Raw genomic sequence first — 13,567 nt, forward strand, 5'->3', positions numbered from 1 at the left:
TATATATGAATTGGTGAGAATTTCTGAAAATGCTTTTCATAAGCACCAATGGAAAGTCAACATCAGAATTGACTTATGCTCCCGGCAGTCCCATTGATGTCAATGGGATTTCACAGGGAGTAAGCCGTGCTGAATCTGGTCTGAAGCAGGGCAGTACGTGTAAATGCTTGTTTAACAGCAGGAGTGGGCATTGCTCACTTAACTCCCAGAACCAATTCATATGTAACGAATCAAGAGCCAGGTGCTCACAATTGGCAGAATTGTTTCCCTGAACATTTTAAAATGTTCTGTCTAGCATTACCCTGGCAATTATAGAAATTTACATTCTCTCCAAAATAAAAGCCTTCAGCATATTACAAATTAAAATTCCATAGATCTACAATGTGTATGATTAACTGCACCTTTAATAATACCCATTAAAATCTGACATTCGGATGAGTTCAGTAGGGTCACTTTTTTTTTAAAATGCTACTGAAGTGTGATTTTTTTTTTTAATTTTATTTTATATATTTTTATATAGATAGATAGATATAGACCAGCATGTTTTGAACACTTCTGTTTCAATTTTAAATAGCAGTACCATTTTCTGAGAGTTGCTTCTGTTTTGTGGTTGACAGATGAAGGCTGGCTGGAAGTTGTCCAATCTTTAATTAGAGTTATTCCATTAGAAGATCCATTGGGGCCAGCTGTTATAACATTACTACTGGATGAGTGTCCACTGCCAACAAAAGTAAGTTAAATAATGCAGGCGTTCGGTGGCCAAACTTCAGCCTGGTGCGGTTGCCACTCCCATGGAAGTCTCTGGGCTGCTTTCACCAGTGATGTGAACTGTGTCCTGAGTGTCAGTTGGCTAAAAACAGATGTTGTTTATAAAGTAGGGTCACTTTCAAGGATCTGGCATTCAATGGGCTATTTGATGGTCGAAGTGTTTCAGGAAAAAATGGTGAGAAGAGAGTGAAAAATAGTTTGTGCTTGGAGGGAGAGTAGGGAGGTTTCTTTTGTTAGTTGCTTTTGCCACTATGCTCTCCTTCTGCCCTCTTGGTGTATTAGTCCTTGGACATGCCCAGTGAAGGCCAAATCAGTGCAAATTCAGCCGCTTTACCACCTACTCTTCATGTTTTAAACCAGCACTTCTTTGTGTCCGTGTTGAATTCCTCCTAACTTATCTATGTATAAGACAGAACACTTTTTTTCTCTTTAGCTTACACATTTGAGCCATAAATGGATCAGTATTGTAACTTTTAAAAAAAGCTTTTGTTTGCTGCATACTGACTGTTGGATCTCTTTACTTAAAGTAAGATTAAAGTGAATGGCCAGGTGTGTGTTCACAACTGGATACATTGTATTTTACTACAAATAGAAGTCAGTCGTTTAGCTTTTTGCATTTTAAAAACTGAAATGAAGTGGTGTTATTGGGTCCCAATCCTGTGAGGTACTCAGCATCCGCAGATCCCATCGAATGTAGTGGGAGCACAGGGCACACAGCACCTCACGTGATTTGGCGGTATGTTATTTTAAAGGCCTTTTAAATCTCTGTTTTGGCATGAACTCTTTCTGACACTGGCATTGCTGCAACTTCCATTAGTATTACACTTGTTACTGTGCCAACTTTAATTTTTACTGTACATTGCCACAGGGTGAGAGATTGGGAAGTTTCTAATTCATTGGCTCTTAAATAAAATTATAAACTGAGTAGCTGATGGCTCAAGAGTTGATCACATACTGTAACTGGATAAGGAGCTTCTTTCTTCTGTGGTTAGTGGTTCCAGTCTGCCTCAGTTAGTAGTGAGAAAGTCAACACCATGAGTCTGCCAGGTAGACTGAAATAAGACGTGATCTCAGCCAGTTCCAGATTTAAAAACAAACCTACCGTTACGGTTGGCACTAAACGGCCCTTTTGTTGTTGCTCTCAAAGGAGAGGCCGAGTATTAACACCAAATCTTTCAAATGTGGGTGCTTGATGTTAAGCACCTAAATTAGTGGCTTGGTTTTTCAGAGGTATAAAATGCCCCAGTTTCCAATGACTTGCTCAGTACTTCTAAATGGTCTGGTTTTCAAAGGCATTAGTTTTTAGGCATCCAATTTTGAAAAGGCTGGCCTAAGTGGGACATAGAGAATAAGCTATCTTCTCACCCTTGAGAAACCCCTCAGTCTCCTACGTTCAGGTTCGTGTGCACGGGGGGAAGCTTGCAGTGCTGTTGTCCAGCCTTTACCTGTTCTGGATAAATTGAAGACCTTTTACAGGGTTGTCAAGTCAGTATTCCCAACTTTTGGAAAGCTACAATTTTCCATAGAGAGTCAACCTAAAGCCACATTAGCTTTTAGATGTTTAACTTCAATCTTTCTTTATTTGTTTATACTTGCGTTGGCAACTCTGTGGAATAGTCTTAAAAAAAAAGAAGAAGAAGAAGAAGAAGAAGAAGAAGAAAAAAGTCAAAACAGTTAATGTTAGTACAGTTGCAAGCAACCTCTATTCCCAAGGTGTTTGTAACTTGGAAAAAAAGTTATGGTTGTGTGACGGCTTGGATCACAGAAATCCCCTTGGGGCTGCCAACTGATGTGCCAAGACTATTTCTGCCCCTGCTTTCCCTGCCAGCCTGGGACTCCAGCACCCTGTCTTGTTGAGCCAGACACACCAGTCTGCTCCAACACAGACCCAGGGTCTGAACCATGTGCCCCAAAGTTGCAGACGTAACTGAAAGCAGCTCACAGAAGTGTTCCTGTCTTTAACACTCAGATGCCCAACTCCCAATGGGGTCTAAACAGAAATAAATCTGTTTTACTCTATATAAAGCGTATACAGGGTAAATTCATAAATTGTTCGCCCTCTATAGCAGAGAGAGAGAGAGAGGCACAGCTGTTTGCCTCCCCCGCCCCCAGGTATTAATACATACTCTGAGTTAATTAATAAGTAAAAAGTGATTTATTAAATACAGAAAGTAGGATTTAAGTGGTTCCAAGTAGTAACAGACAGAACAAAGTGAATTACCAAGTAAAATAAAATAGAACGCGCAAGTCTATGTCTAAGAAAACTGAATACAGATATAACCTCACCAGTTCCAGTAAGCTTCCTTTTACAGACTAGTCTCCTGCTAGTCTGGGTCCAGCAATCACTCACACCCCCTGTAATTATTGTCCTTTGTTCCAGTTTCTTTCAGGTATCCTTGGGGGTGGAGAGGCTATCTCTTTAGCCAGCTGAAGACCAAATGGAGGGGTCTCCCAGGGGTTTAAGTAGACTTTCTCTTGTGGGTGGAGACCCCCTCCTCTCTCCTATGCAAAGTCCAGCTCCAAGATGGAGTTTTGGAGTCATATGGGCAAGCCACATGTCCATGCATGGCTCAGTTTTTACCAGCCAAGCCACATTCCTGGGAAGGCTCAGATGTGGATTGGCATCTTCAAGTTCATTGTTGCCTTAAGTGGTTTTTGATTGTGCACTTAATTTGCACTTTTCTCAAGAAGCTGACCAAATGCTCCGCTAGGCTAGTTAAAATCAAGCCTGTACACAGCCAATAGTCATAACTTCGAATACAAAAATGACACATGGATACAAATAGGATGAATATATTCAGTAGATCATAACCTTTACATAGATATGTTACATGGCATATGTAGCCTAAAACATATTCCAGTTATGTCACATATACATTCATAAGCATATTCCATAAAGCCTTGTGGGGGGGCACCATCACAGGTTGTTCTTTCAAAAGTTTACAACTGAACATTGACTTAATACAGCTTTGAAACTTTACTATGCAGAAGAAAAATGCTGCTTTAACCATCTTAATTTAAATGAAAGAAACAATCAGTTTCCTTATCTTGTCAAATCTTCTTTTTTTTTTTTTTTTTTAATTTTTCCTTTATTTTTTTTATTTTTTACAATTTTTTACAGTATTTTCTATTGTTTTTGCTTTTTTTTTTTTTTGTCTGTCTCTGCTGTGGCCTGATTGCGCACTTCTGGTCCCAAATGAGCTCTGTGGTTGACCGGTCAGTTTGTAACTTTGAGGTTCTACTGTAGTTTCACTAAGATGGACTAAAGGCCATGTCTGAGAATGTCATCCTTATTCTAAGTTTAGTTGTACTTTTTCACCTCAAGTCCCTTCCTCAATCATTGCTGGTTATTCTTTCTTTCTTTTCTATGCTCTTTGCGTGTTGTCAGCCCTATGTATTAGTTCTGTTTGCAGCTGTTCTTTTGGGAACACAATTACATTTCCCTGTAACTTCCATCAAAGATCAGATTTTTTGCATGTTGAACTGGTTTAAATCTGGATCAGAATCTGACCCAAAAAGCATATAAACATCAAACTTTATAAACTGTTACACTAATCTTGTCCAAATGTCCTGCTGATAACTTCAGTGTGGAGAGTTGTTTTTGTTTTAATTAAATGTTGGGCTTAGTTGTGAAGCTGGGGTCTGAATTGGCTCAACTGAAACTTTCCTAAAGGCACGAGGATAGAGGGATTGAGATGAATCTGGAGTTGCAGTTTGGAACCATTTGTGGAACAATTTTTGTACTGAATTTGGAATTACACTGGTGTAACTCCATTGAAATTGGTGGGGGTTACTCTAGATTTACTCCGAATTTAATCCTATATTAATAGCCAGAGGAAACGAAGGCTCAACATAGGTTTCTGCTAGTCTTTCATTCTTGTTTAAAAGACTAGCACAGTGAGTATAAGCAGGATATGCCATGAGAGAGAGAGATGGTGTGGTTTTAGAGTCAGAAACAGCCCGAGTCCACTTTACAAAACTATGCTATCTCCATTTTTGTTATGCTCAAATCATTTTTTACTGTATTTTCAATTGTATAACACAATCAACTTTTTTTTAAATAGCATCAGGATATTTGGAACAGATTAAACCACTTTGGTGGCAGTCCTCCCTGTTTTCTGCCATCTATCTTACTGATCCATTGAAGTTAAGGAAACGTTAATATTTCTCATACAGTTGGCAGCACATCACTTTTGAGCATTCGGACATACTGTGGCTCATTTGGCAGTAACCAATGAATTAATGTAACTCTTTAAGATAAATTTAACTTCTGGTCTGCTTTAAAACAGAAACTATCACTTGGCATCTATAATATTATCCTGTCAGCATTGATATTGAAGCAGAGTCATTGAGTTGTATTGAATGACTGAGTGGAAAACAATGTGTTCCGTAATTCCTATAGTGTTAAATAGCATTCTGTCTTTATTTTAGGATGCATTGCAGAAATTAACTGAAATATTAAATTTAAATGGAGCGGTTGCCTGCCAGGATTCCTGTCACCCTGCCAAACATCGTAACACAACTGCAGTACTGGGCTGTTTGGCTGAGAAACTAGCAGGTAAGCAGAAGGAACAGTCTGAAAGCTTAACTTTGGGTTTTCTGTAGTGTCACAGCATAGCAACGTTCAGAGCTGACTTTGTAGAACTGATGTCGCGTTTTGGAACAAGGAGAGATCTTGTCTCCCAGCTCAGACCAAATCTCCATATTGATAAGGCTTAATTTCAGTAACCAGCAAACAGCTTGGCTCTGAACTTGGATTTTACTACACTGAACTCCCTAAATATTTGATTTATCAAATAAAACCTCAATCCACACATGTATATATTTCAAGTATTTGCAAAGTAAGATTTCCTGACACACAGCCTTGATGATGCAATTACCAATGCTAACGTTTTTACAGGCCTAACCTGGGTGGATGAGAGAATTTCTGGGAACACATTAGCCAGTAGGCAAGATGATAAAGGACCAATTATTCTTATTAAAGAGAATGAATGGAAGGATGATGGATGTTCTTTCCGCTGTCATTCCACAGACAAATGTTGTTCTGTTGTAGTTACCTGAAGCAAATGCTCTTCAGCTACATTATTTATTTAAAAGGACACTGAGAATTTACTTTTTTAAAAGTGACTTTTGTTTTTATGGGTCTCTTTATTCTCCACTTATTTATAATGCCCTGCCTGAAGCTGAAAGTGACATTTCCATTCCCTTCTGATTGTTGCCCCATTTGGCAACTATATTTTTTTCTTTCTGGGGTGCTTGAAATTAACATGTCTTTTTAAAATTCCTAGTTTGTGCCTCACTGTTGATATGAGCACAGTTTTAAAAATAGCATTTAATTATTGCTTCAGAGACCGCACTAAAGAGCATAAAACATTTTTGTGTAGGTCCTACGTGAATAATGACTTTTGATGTAGATATTTGAAATAACGACAATTCCTCCTCCTTGCCACCCTCTCGATACCATAGGTCAAAATAAGACCCTATGTTAGTTGACCATTTCCATTTGGTTAGGTGAGAGCAGGTGCTTCTCTAGAAATCCAGGCAGTGATGGGGTCAATGCTGTTTTATAATAGTGCTTTTGTGTGTGTACCAATTTGTCACAGTTCATGGATTTTATGAAGCAGAATGCCCTTCCTTCTACCACACTACCTTAAGCAGATAGCGTTCCTGGGCATTTTTAATTGGTCGGTTGCCACAATGCCAATCGCAGATTGGGTGACTAGGCATCAAGCTGCCAGTACTTGATCCTGTGGGCATTACTCATTTTGTGCCAGTGATTGAGGGAGCTGATCTTTTTAACCTTGATTTATTAATACAAAATGTCCGAGAAACTACCTGCTTTACATAAATATACATTGGGGACTGTTTTCAAAAATATGTAGGCACAAGTGTTATCAGATATCAAGGTGACAGGTGTCTTTATAGTAATACTGAAGATAATTAGAACTACACAGGTACAGCTGTGGCACATGCACATGAGTATTTGTGCATAGAAAGGGAAGGTAGATCCATGACACTGCATTCAGATTCCTAATTTCTGAGCACATTCATAGTAACTGCATGCATAAATTAAGCATACAGTAGAATGTACATTTTTTGCTTGTGTGCAAAAACATAGCCCTGGGTACTACTTTAATTTCTTTTTGTAAATGCAAGGTCTTTTTCAGGGTCAAAATGCCCCTCTTGGTAAACTTTAATTGATGTAGAAAGATAATGCGGCAGTTCCCATACATGCATTTAATTTTTAGTGTTCTTGCAGGTCCTGCAAGTATAGGCTTACTCAGCCCAGGAATACTGGAATATTTACTGCAGAGCTTGGTAAGTATCCAAGCACAGTAGCGTTCTCGGCTGCTCTCGCGTCTTAATTGCTTCTGTATGCATAAGTGGGAAATGTTCTTGTTTTTCAGCAAATGTTGCTGTTAATTTTTTTTTTTTCTTTTTTGTATGAAACTGCTTGCAGCAGAGCGCAGTAAGATCAGTTTTTGTAATTGTGGGATCTTATCTATCTTTGTCTCTACATACAGCATTTTTCACTGAAATCAATCACGAGCGCAACATACAAATCCAAATCATACAAATTAAAAATAATCAAAATAAAGGATAGACTCACTAACTTTGAACACTTTAGGCTGATGTTGGAAAGTCTAACATCAGACTATAGAAAGATTCCATTTAATAAGGAAGGGGTCAAAAAGACTTAATGAGAGAATGAAAAAGAAAGGAAGGACTATCTATGAAAATAAAGACCGCAAGTATTTTGTTTTATTTAATTGGTGAAGCACAGAGTGTGTGCCTGGCACTATACAGAACCTAGAGAAAATGAATCCCTGCTCCAAAATTCTTAGTGCCGTTCAGACCCTGACATTGATACTAATGTGCTATGGAAGTTGCGGTATACACAATTGTATTCCTAGACAACAAGTTAATCCGTTCACTTTGGTCAAAGTGAAGAACGGATTTGAACTAAAGTCGCTGTCTTGTGAATTCAAAGGTCAGGGATGTAGTTGAACATTAGTTTGTACTTTAATGCCCTGTGATATCTTGTAGTGACCCTTATTCCTTCTAAAATTTCTGTTGTGCTCTTACTTCTGCAAACAGTTCACCAAAAAGTACTGTACTGCTAAAATTATCTGCGTTTCAGCTAGACACATTCACAATAACCCATAATCAAGCTAAAGAACCCTAGGTTCAGATAGAAGGCTTATAGTCTGGTTTATGTATCTTCCTGCCAGTTCAGATCGGTAACTGGTGATCATGGTTGCAGAACACTATGACTAAGGATGGGTGTTTCTGGAGTAGAGGAGGAATATTGTGTGCTAGGAGCAATCCTAGGGATTTTGGACTTGGTACCCAGAAATGAACAGATCACGTTTATATTAAATCCAAAAGCAACATTAACATAACATCAAGGGCCTGGCCAAACAACTCCAGAAAATGTGAGTTTAAGATTGAAAGTCTGTCCCTCACCATTCCATCAGATGGAGGTATAGAAAGCAATCTAACATACCACTGGATTGCATTACCAGTGCAGTGGGTTAAAAGAAAAGCATTTTAATCCTGACCTTTGAATTTACTGGCGTTGGGTAGTTTAAACCCCTTAAAGCAAAACTAACCTTCAAATAGTTTAGAAGAACAGAGCTTTAGAATTGTTGTGAATGCCCAATATAGGAGAGGCTTCCAGCACATGATTAATTTAGGATCTTATGCAAGCCTTCCACAGAGAGAACTCCTGACACAAGAGGGCTAAAGCACTGAACAGTGTCAAGCAGCGGTTCTCAAACTGTAGGTTGGGATCCCAAAGTGGGTCGTGACTCCATTTTAATGGGGACGTCAGGGCCATCATTAGATTTGCTGGGACTCGGGACTGAAGTTGAAGCCTGAGCTCCACCCCCCACCCGGCACGTCAGGGCTTGAGCTCCAGCCCCCCTCTATCCCCTACTCGAGGCAGCAGGGCTTGGGCTCCCTTCCCCCGGGGTCATGTAGTAACTTCGTTGTCAGAAGGGAGTCACAGTGCAATGAAGTTTGAGAACCCCTGGTGGAAAGAGAATGGTGCATTGGACAGAATCAGGGCCATAGATTATATATAGTGAAAATCTTCACGAAAGTTAATAAACTCAATAGCCATTTTTTCCCCAAGAGTGAAAGCATTATTAGACATGCACAAACTACAGTAGGAAACTTTGCCGTAGTTATTTGATTCTGTTGTGGGAAATGCTGACTATAATAGGTATAAAAGATTTCAAAAGGTTTTCTGCACTTATAACTTACCAAGATTACAAGTAATTGGCATAATATTAAGGGAGCCAGTTTAGTCAAGTCTATCGCTGTTTGGTGGCTGTTTCTTGTCAAATGTCTTTGGAAACTGTAGAACTTGCTAGTTCATTGAATCCTTTCTAGTTATCATGGAGCCAAAGACGTGGGGGAGGAGGGTTGTTTTTAAGCAAAGGCACAATATAACCATAGCTTCTTTTTAACCAAACATAACTTTTTATCCGAGCATTGCAGTGGGTCACGTTTTATTTTTTTTCTGTAATAACACCTGCCATTTAGCAGGCGGTTACAGGTTGGATGAAGAATCTCTTGTGTTAGCTGCCATTTCAAAGGGAGACTCACAACATAAGTCTCTGGTTCGACACATGTTACTTGCAGATGTCACCACTGAGTATGAGGAACTTGTGCAGATTAGATATAGTGGAAGGGTAGAGCAGAATTGTCATAGGTTTTATTTGTTTTGACTTTACATGTAAATTTTGTTTTCGTCTTTTATTCTGAAACTGGTATAGGCAGGTGTATGTGGTCTCAAGCTAGCATGCTAAAAATAGCAGCCTGGACGTTGTGGCTCAGATTCTCACACCTCGGAGGTTGGGTGGGCTGGAGAGCCCACACCACAGCATCCACACTGCTGTTTTTTGAGCACTAGCTCGAGCTCCACCAGCGAGTCTGTCTGCCCACTCTGGGAGGCTCCCTCCTAGCTGCAGGGTAGACATCCTTGAGGGGTGTTCCCTTCCTTCCCCCACGGTTCAGATAAATTGCCCCATTAATCTGGGGGATCTTGCCCATGCTGTGTCTGTTTTCTGGATGAGCAGAGGATACTGTTTAATCTTTCACAAACACCAAATTTACTTTTTTAAAAAATCAGACTGTTCTACTAAGACCGTCCCACAAAGGGTTCTAACAAATTTTCAGCTTCCTGACTCTCACCTCTGGGAGGGGTCACCTCTTTCCGCATGGCAGAATGGCCTGCAGTTGGCCACATGCAGAGATTCAGGAGACCTTCTCAGCTCTTAAATTGATGTGCTGCGTGACCTGGAGCAAATCACTCAACTTCTGTACCTCAGTTTCCACATCTGTGAATGAGGGTAATGATACCCTTTTTTTAAAGCACTTGAGCTTTACGAATGAAAAGCACCTATATAAGTGCCAAGTCTTACTTATTACTAGTTTACCAAATTCTAAAGAAATCACATGGCTAACCTAGAAGAAACTTTCACTTGCTAGTAAAGTGCTTGTTTGATTAAGAAATAAACTACTTTGTCTACCAAACTTTCTCTTGGGATAGTGCCAAACTGCTTGTTAATCATTATTAGCATCTCCTTCGTTTGTGTTAATTACTATAAGGGCAAACTGAGAACTCTACATAACACCTGATAAGGACATTTAAAATTATATGTCAAATATATAATATAACGCATGGATCAAAACTTTGTTTATATTATGGAGCATATTGAAGGCTAGCCTTCCTTTTTGTTAAGCCTACACTTTAATTATTTCAAATAGCTACTTTCCATCTGAAATTTCTTTTGCATGAATTCTATTAAAAGGGAAAAAAACTCGCAAAATTTGAGGTTACTAGAATGAGGCATCTTGAAGGTTTAATTCAGAAAAATTCATTTTTTCTGAATTAAACCATCTTAGCATTTGGGGCTAGAAACTTTATTATTATTTTTTAATTCAGTGGCCCTCAATGAGAGCTAGTGTCACATCACGGTAAATCAGGAGCAACTCCCCTGAAATACAGTGGAACCTCAAAGTTACAAACATCTTGGGAATGGAGGTTGTTCCTAACTCTGAACAAAACATTATGGTGGTTCTTTCAAAAATTTACAACTGAACAGTGACTTAATACAGCTTTGAAACTTTATTATGCTGAAGAAATATGTTGCTTTGTCTTTATTTATTTTTTTAGTAGTTTGTTTAACACAGTAGTGTACTGTATTTGCTTTTTTCCCCCTTCTGCTGCCTGTTGTGTACTTCTGGTTCCAAATGAGGTATGTGATTGACTGATCAGTTTGTAACTCTGGTGTTAGTAACTCTGAGGTTCTACTGTAGCTAGACTACACTGGTTTAAAAACTGTTGTGACATGAAAAATAGGTCCTGTGAGTACTTCTAGTATGGCCCACTTCCCCCCTACTACTGTGCCTGTTGCTCATGATTAAGGCTGCAGATCATTCACCAAGGTCATGAAAGTCACAGCTTCCATGAATTTTGCAGCACTGGTGTGGCTGCCCCCAGGACCACCCAGCAGCTGGGAAAGCCCCAGGGCCAGCCTCTGCTCTGGCAGCCCCAGGCATGACTGAAACGTAGCCTTACTCATAACATCTCTGCCTTTCTCTTGTGAAGAGCCTTGAAAATGTAATCTGACTGCTAGTTTTAAGAAAATGTTAGACAAATCTACAAAAAGATCTTGCACAGCTATGGCACGTGTTTAATACTCTCGTTGTCTTTAGAATTTCCAGTCCCATCCGACGGTAATGCTTTTTGCACTAATAGCACTGGAAAAGTTTGCACAAACAAGTAAGTATTAGCCTAGTACTTCTTACGGTAAAAACAATAGAGCTAATGTTGCCCCAGAATGGTTGGTTATTTCCTTCATCTGATCACATCTGCTGTCCCCGGTGCATGCACTGGAAATAAGTAGGTTGATGTTCCTAGCTTGTAGCTTAAGCCTAGTGCACCGTAAGGATCAGTGATACCTGGGCTGACAGGGAATGGGATCGCTGTAGGGAAAAGTGTGCTAGCAGGAGGAGACTCCTGCTGCTCTAGTGACCCCACCCTCCTTGGAAAGAGAATGGGCGGAACACAATTCCGTCACTATACTGTGTGCTGTCCTCAGATATAATTCCGATTATTGCCACGTAGGGTCTGCTATCCATCAAATAAAAAGAACAGGAGTACTTGTGGCACCTTAGAGACTAACAAATTTATTAGAGCATAAGCTTTCGTGGACTACAGCCCATTTCTAGCTTTGGGGATGGGAAGAGGCATAGGAGCCCTTTGAAGGCCTCTCCATGGCTGGAAAAAAATGTCTTGTTAATAGACTATAATTATTATTTTTCTAGCTAGTAGCCCTGCTCTCAGATGATTTAGTACAGTAAAATGCTGAATATTTAATATTGCATTTCTTCTGGTTAATCTGTCAGGAGAAGGGACATGAACTCTTATATTTTTTGTTTAATATTGAGATTTAGAATATTTCTATATTGTACTTGTAAAATATTTACCTTTTTGTCTTTTAAATCACTGTTTCTTGTTTACATCTATTACTTTTTTCATTTTTAAATTACAGGTGAAAATAAAATGACAATTTCTGAATCCTGTATTAGTGACCAGCTTGTTTTGTTAGAGAAATGGACAGATAATCCAGACTATTTAAAACGCCAAGTGGGATTCTGTGCCCAGTGGAGTTTAGACAATCTATGTAAGTATAGTGTGAGCAGGATTCTCACACTATGGCCTCTTTGCAGGATGGCTCTCTTTTGAGAGTGTGTGTGTGTGTGTGGTGCACAGATACCATGTTTTGTGTAAGTATTTACTGATAGTTTTGTATGTCTGGTCATATTTGTATGTGCAGATATCCAGTGTCCACACAGAAATAAGGTGCATAAATCCATGTGCATTTGCATGCCTGAATTTTTGAAAAGCAAACCTTATGTAATTATTAAAAATTAAAGTTCTTCAACTTTATTTGCTCTGTAACTGCTGTGACGCTTCGGCAAAGAAGCTCAAAATAGCTAGATGGCACTTGTATTCTGACTTTGTCCCAAAGAAAACCATTTTGATATTCTTGGATATACCAATACCACATCTGCACAAGGACGGATTATAACCTGTGATTTATTAAACAGACTAGATTCTCATGATTTATGAAACCAAGAAAGAGTAGCTCTCTGGTAAACTGTCATTTATTTAACAAACCAATCCAGGCATAACTAATGGGCCCAAAGCTTTGACTCGCTGAAGGACCCCACACTGCTGCCAGCCTTGTTTAAGGCATACCCCTCTTGTTCACTACCACTGGGAGAAGAGACAATGAAATTACTTGGTTGGCCCCAGGCAGCAGCTTGTCTTGCTTATGCTGAAACCGAGCATCTACTTGTGCTTTGTTACAAATGGCAATAAATCTATAGTAATGAGTCTGATGTACATTTCACTCCCTGAAAAAGGCTTCTGTCTGATGAATTACAGTGTTGTTGGTTTCAGAGTAGCAGCCGTGTTAGTCTGGATCCGCAAAAAGAACAGGAGTACTTGTGGCACCTTAGAGACTAACAAATTTATTTGAGCATAAGCTTTCGTGGGCTACAGACTGTAGAGCTAAATCAGTGGTTCTCAAACTTTTGTACTGGTGACCCCTTTCACATAGCAAGTCCCTGAGCAACTGCACCCCCTTATATAAAAAAGTGTTCTTAATTTATATTTCACACCATTATAAATGCTGGCGGCAAAGTGGGCCTTGGGGTGGAGGCTGAGAGCTCATGACCCCCCACGTAATAACCTTGTGACCCCCTGAGGGGTCCTGAC

The 13,567-nt window shown here is 39.4% G+C and overlaps 1 protein-coding gene across 1 annotated transcript in view; it reads left to right on the forward strand.

Annotated features, from left to right (window-relative positions):
* The window catches only part of RSPRY1 (ring finger and SPRY domain containing 1), a 44,001-nt gene that overhangs the window by 13,627 nt on the left and 16,807 nt on the right, over positions 1–13,567 (forward strand). The window contains exons 4-8 of the mRNA XM_034788805.1: positions 618–730; positions 5,200–5,326; positions 7,028–7,086; positions 11,497–11,563; positions 12,336–12,467. Of these exons, the coding sequence (XP_034644696.1) occupies positions 618–730; positions 5,200–5,326; positions 7,028–7,086; positions 11,497–11,563; positions 12,336–12,467 (498 nt within the window). The remainder of the gene's footprint in view (positions 1–617; positions 731–5,199; positions 5,327–7,027; positions 7,087–11,496; positions 11,564–12,335; positions 12,468–13,567) is intronic.

This window comes from Trachemys scripta, chromosome 13 (assembly GCF_013100865.1).
Source record: "Trachemys scripta elegans isolate TJP31775 chromosome 13, CAS_Tse_1.0, whole genome shotgun sequence".
NCBI lineage: Eukaryota > Metazoa > Chordata > Testudines > Emydidae > Trachemys > Trachemys scripta.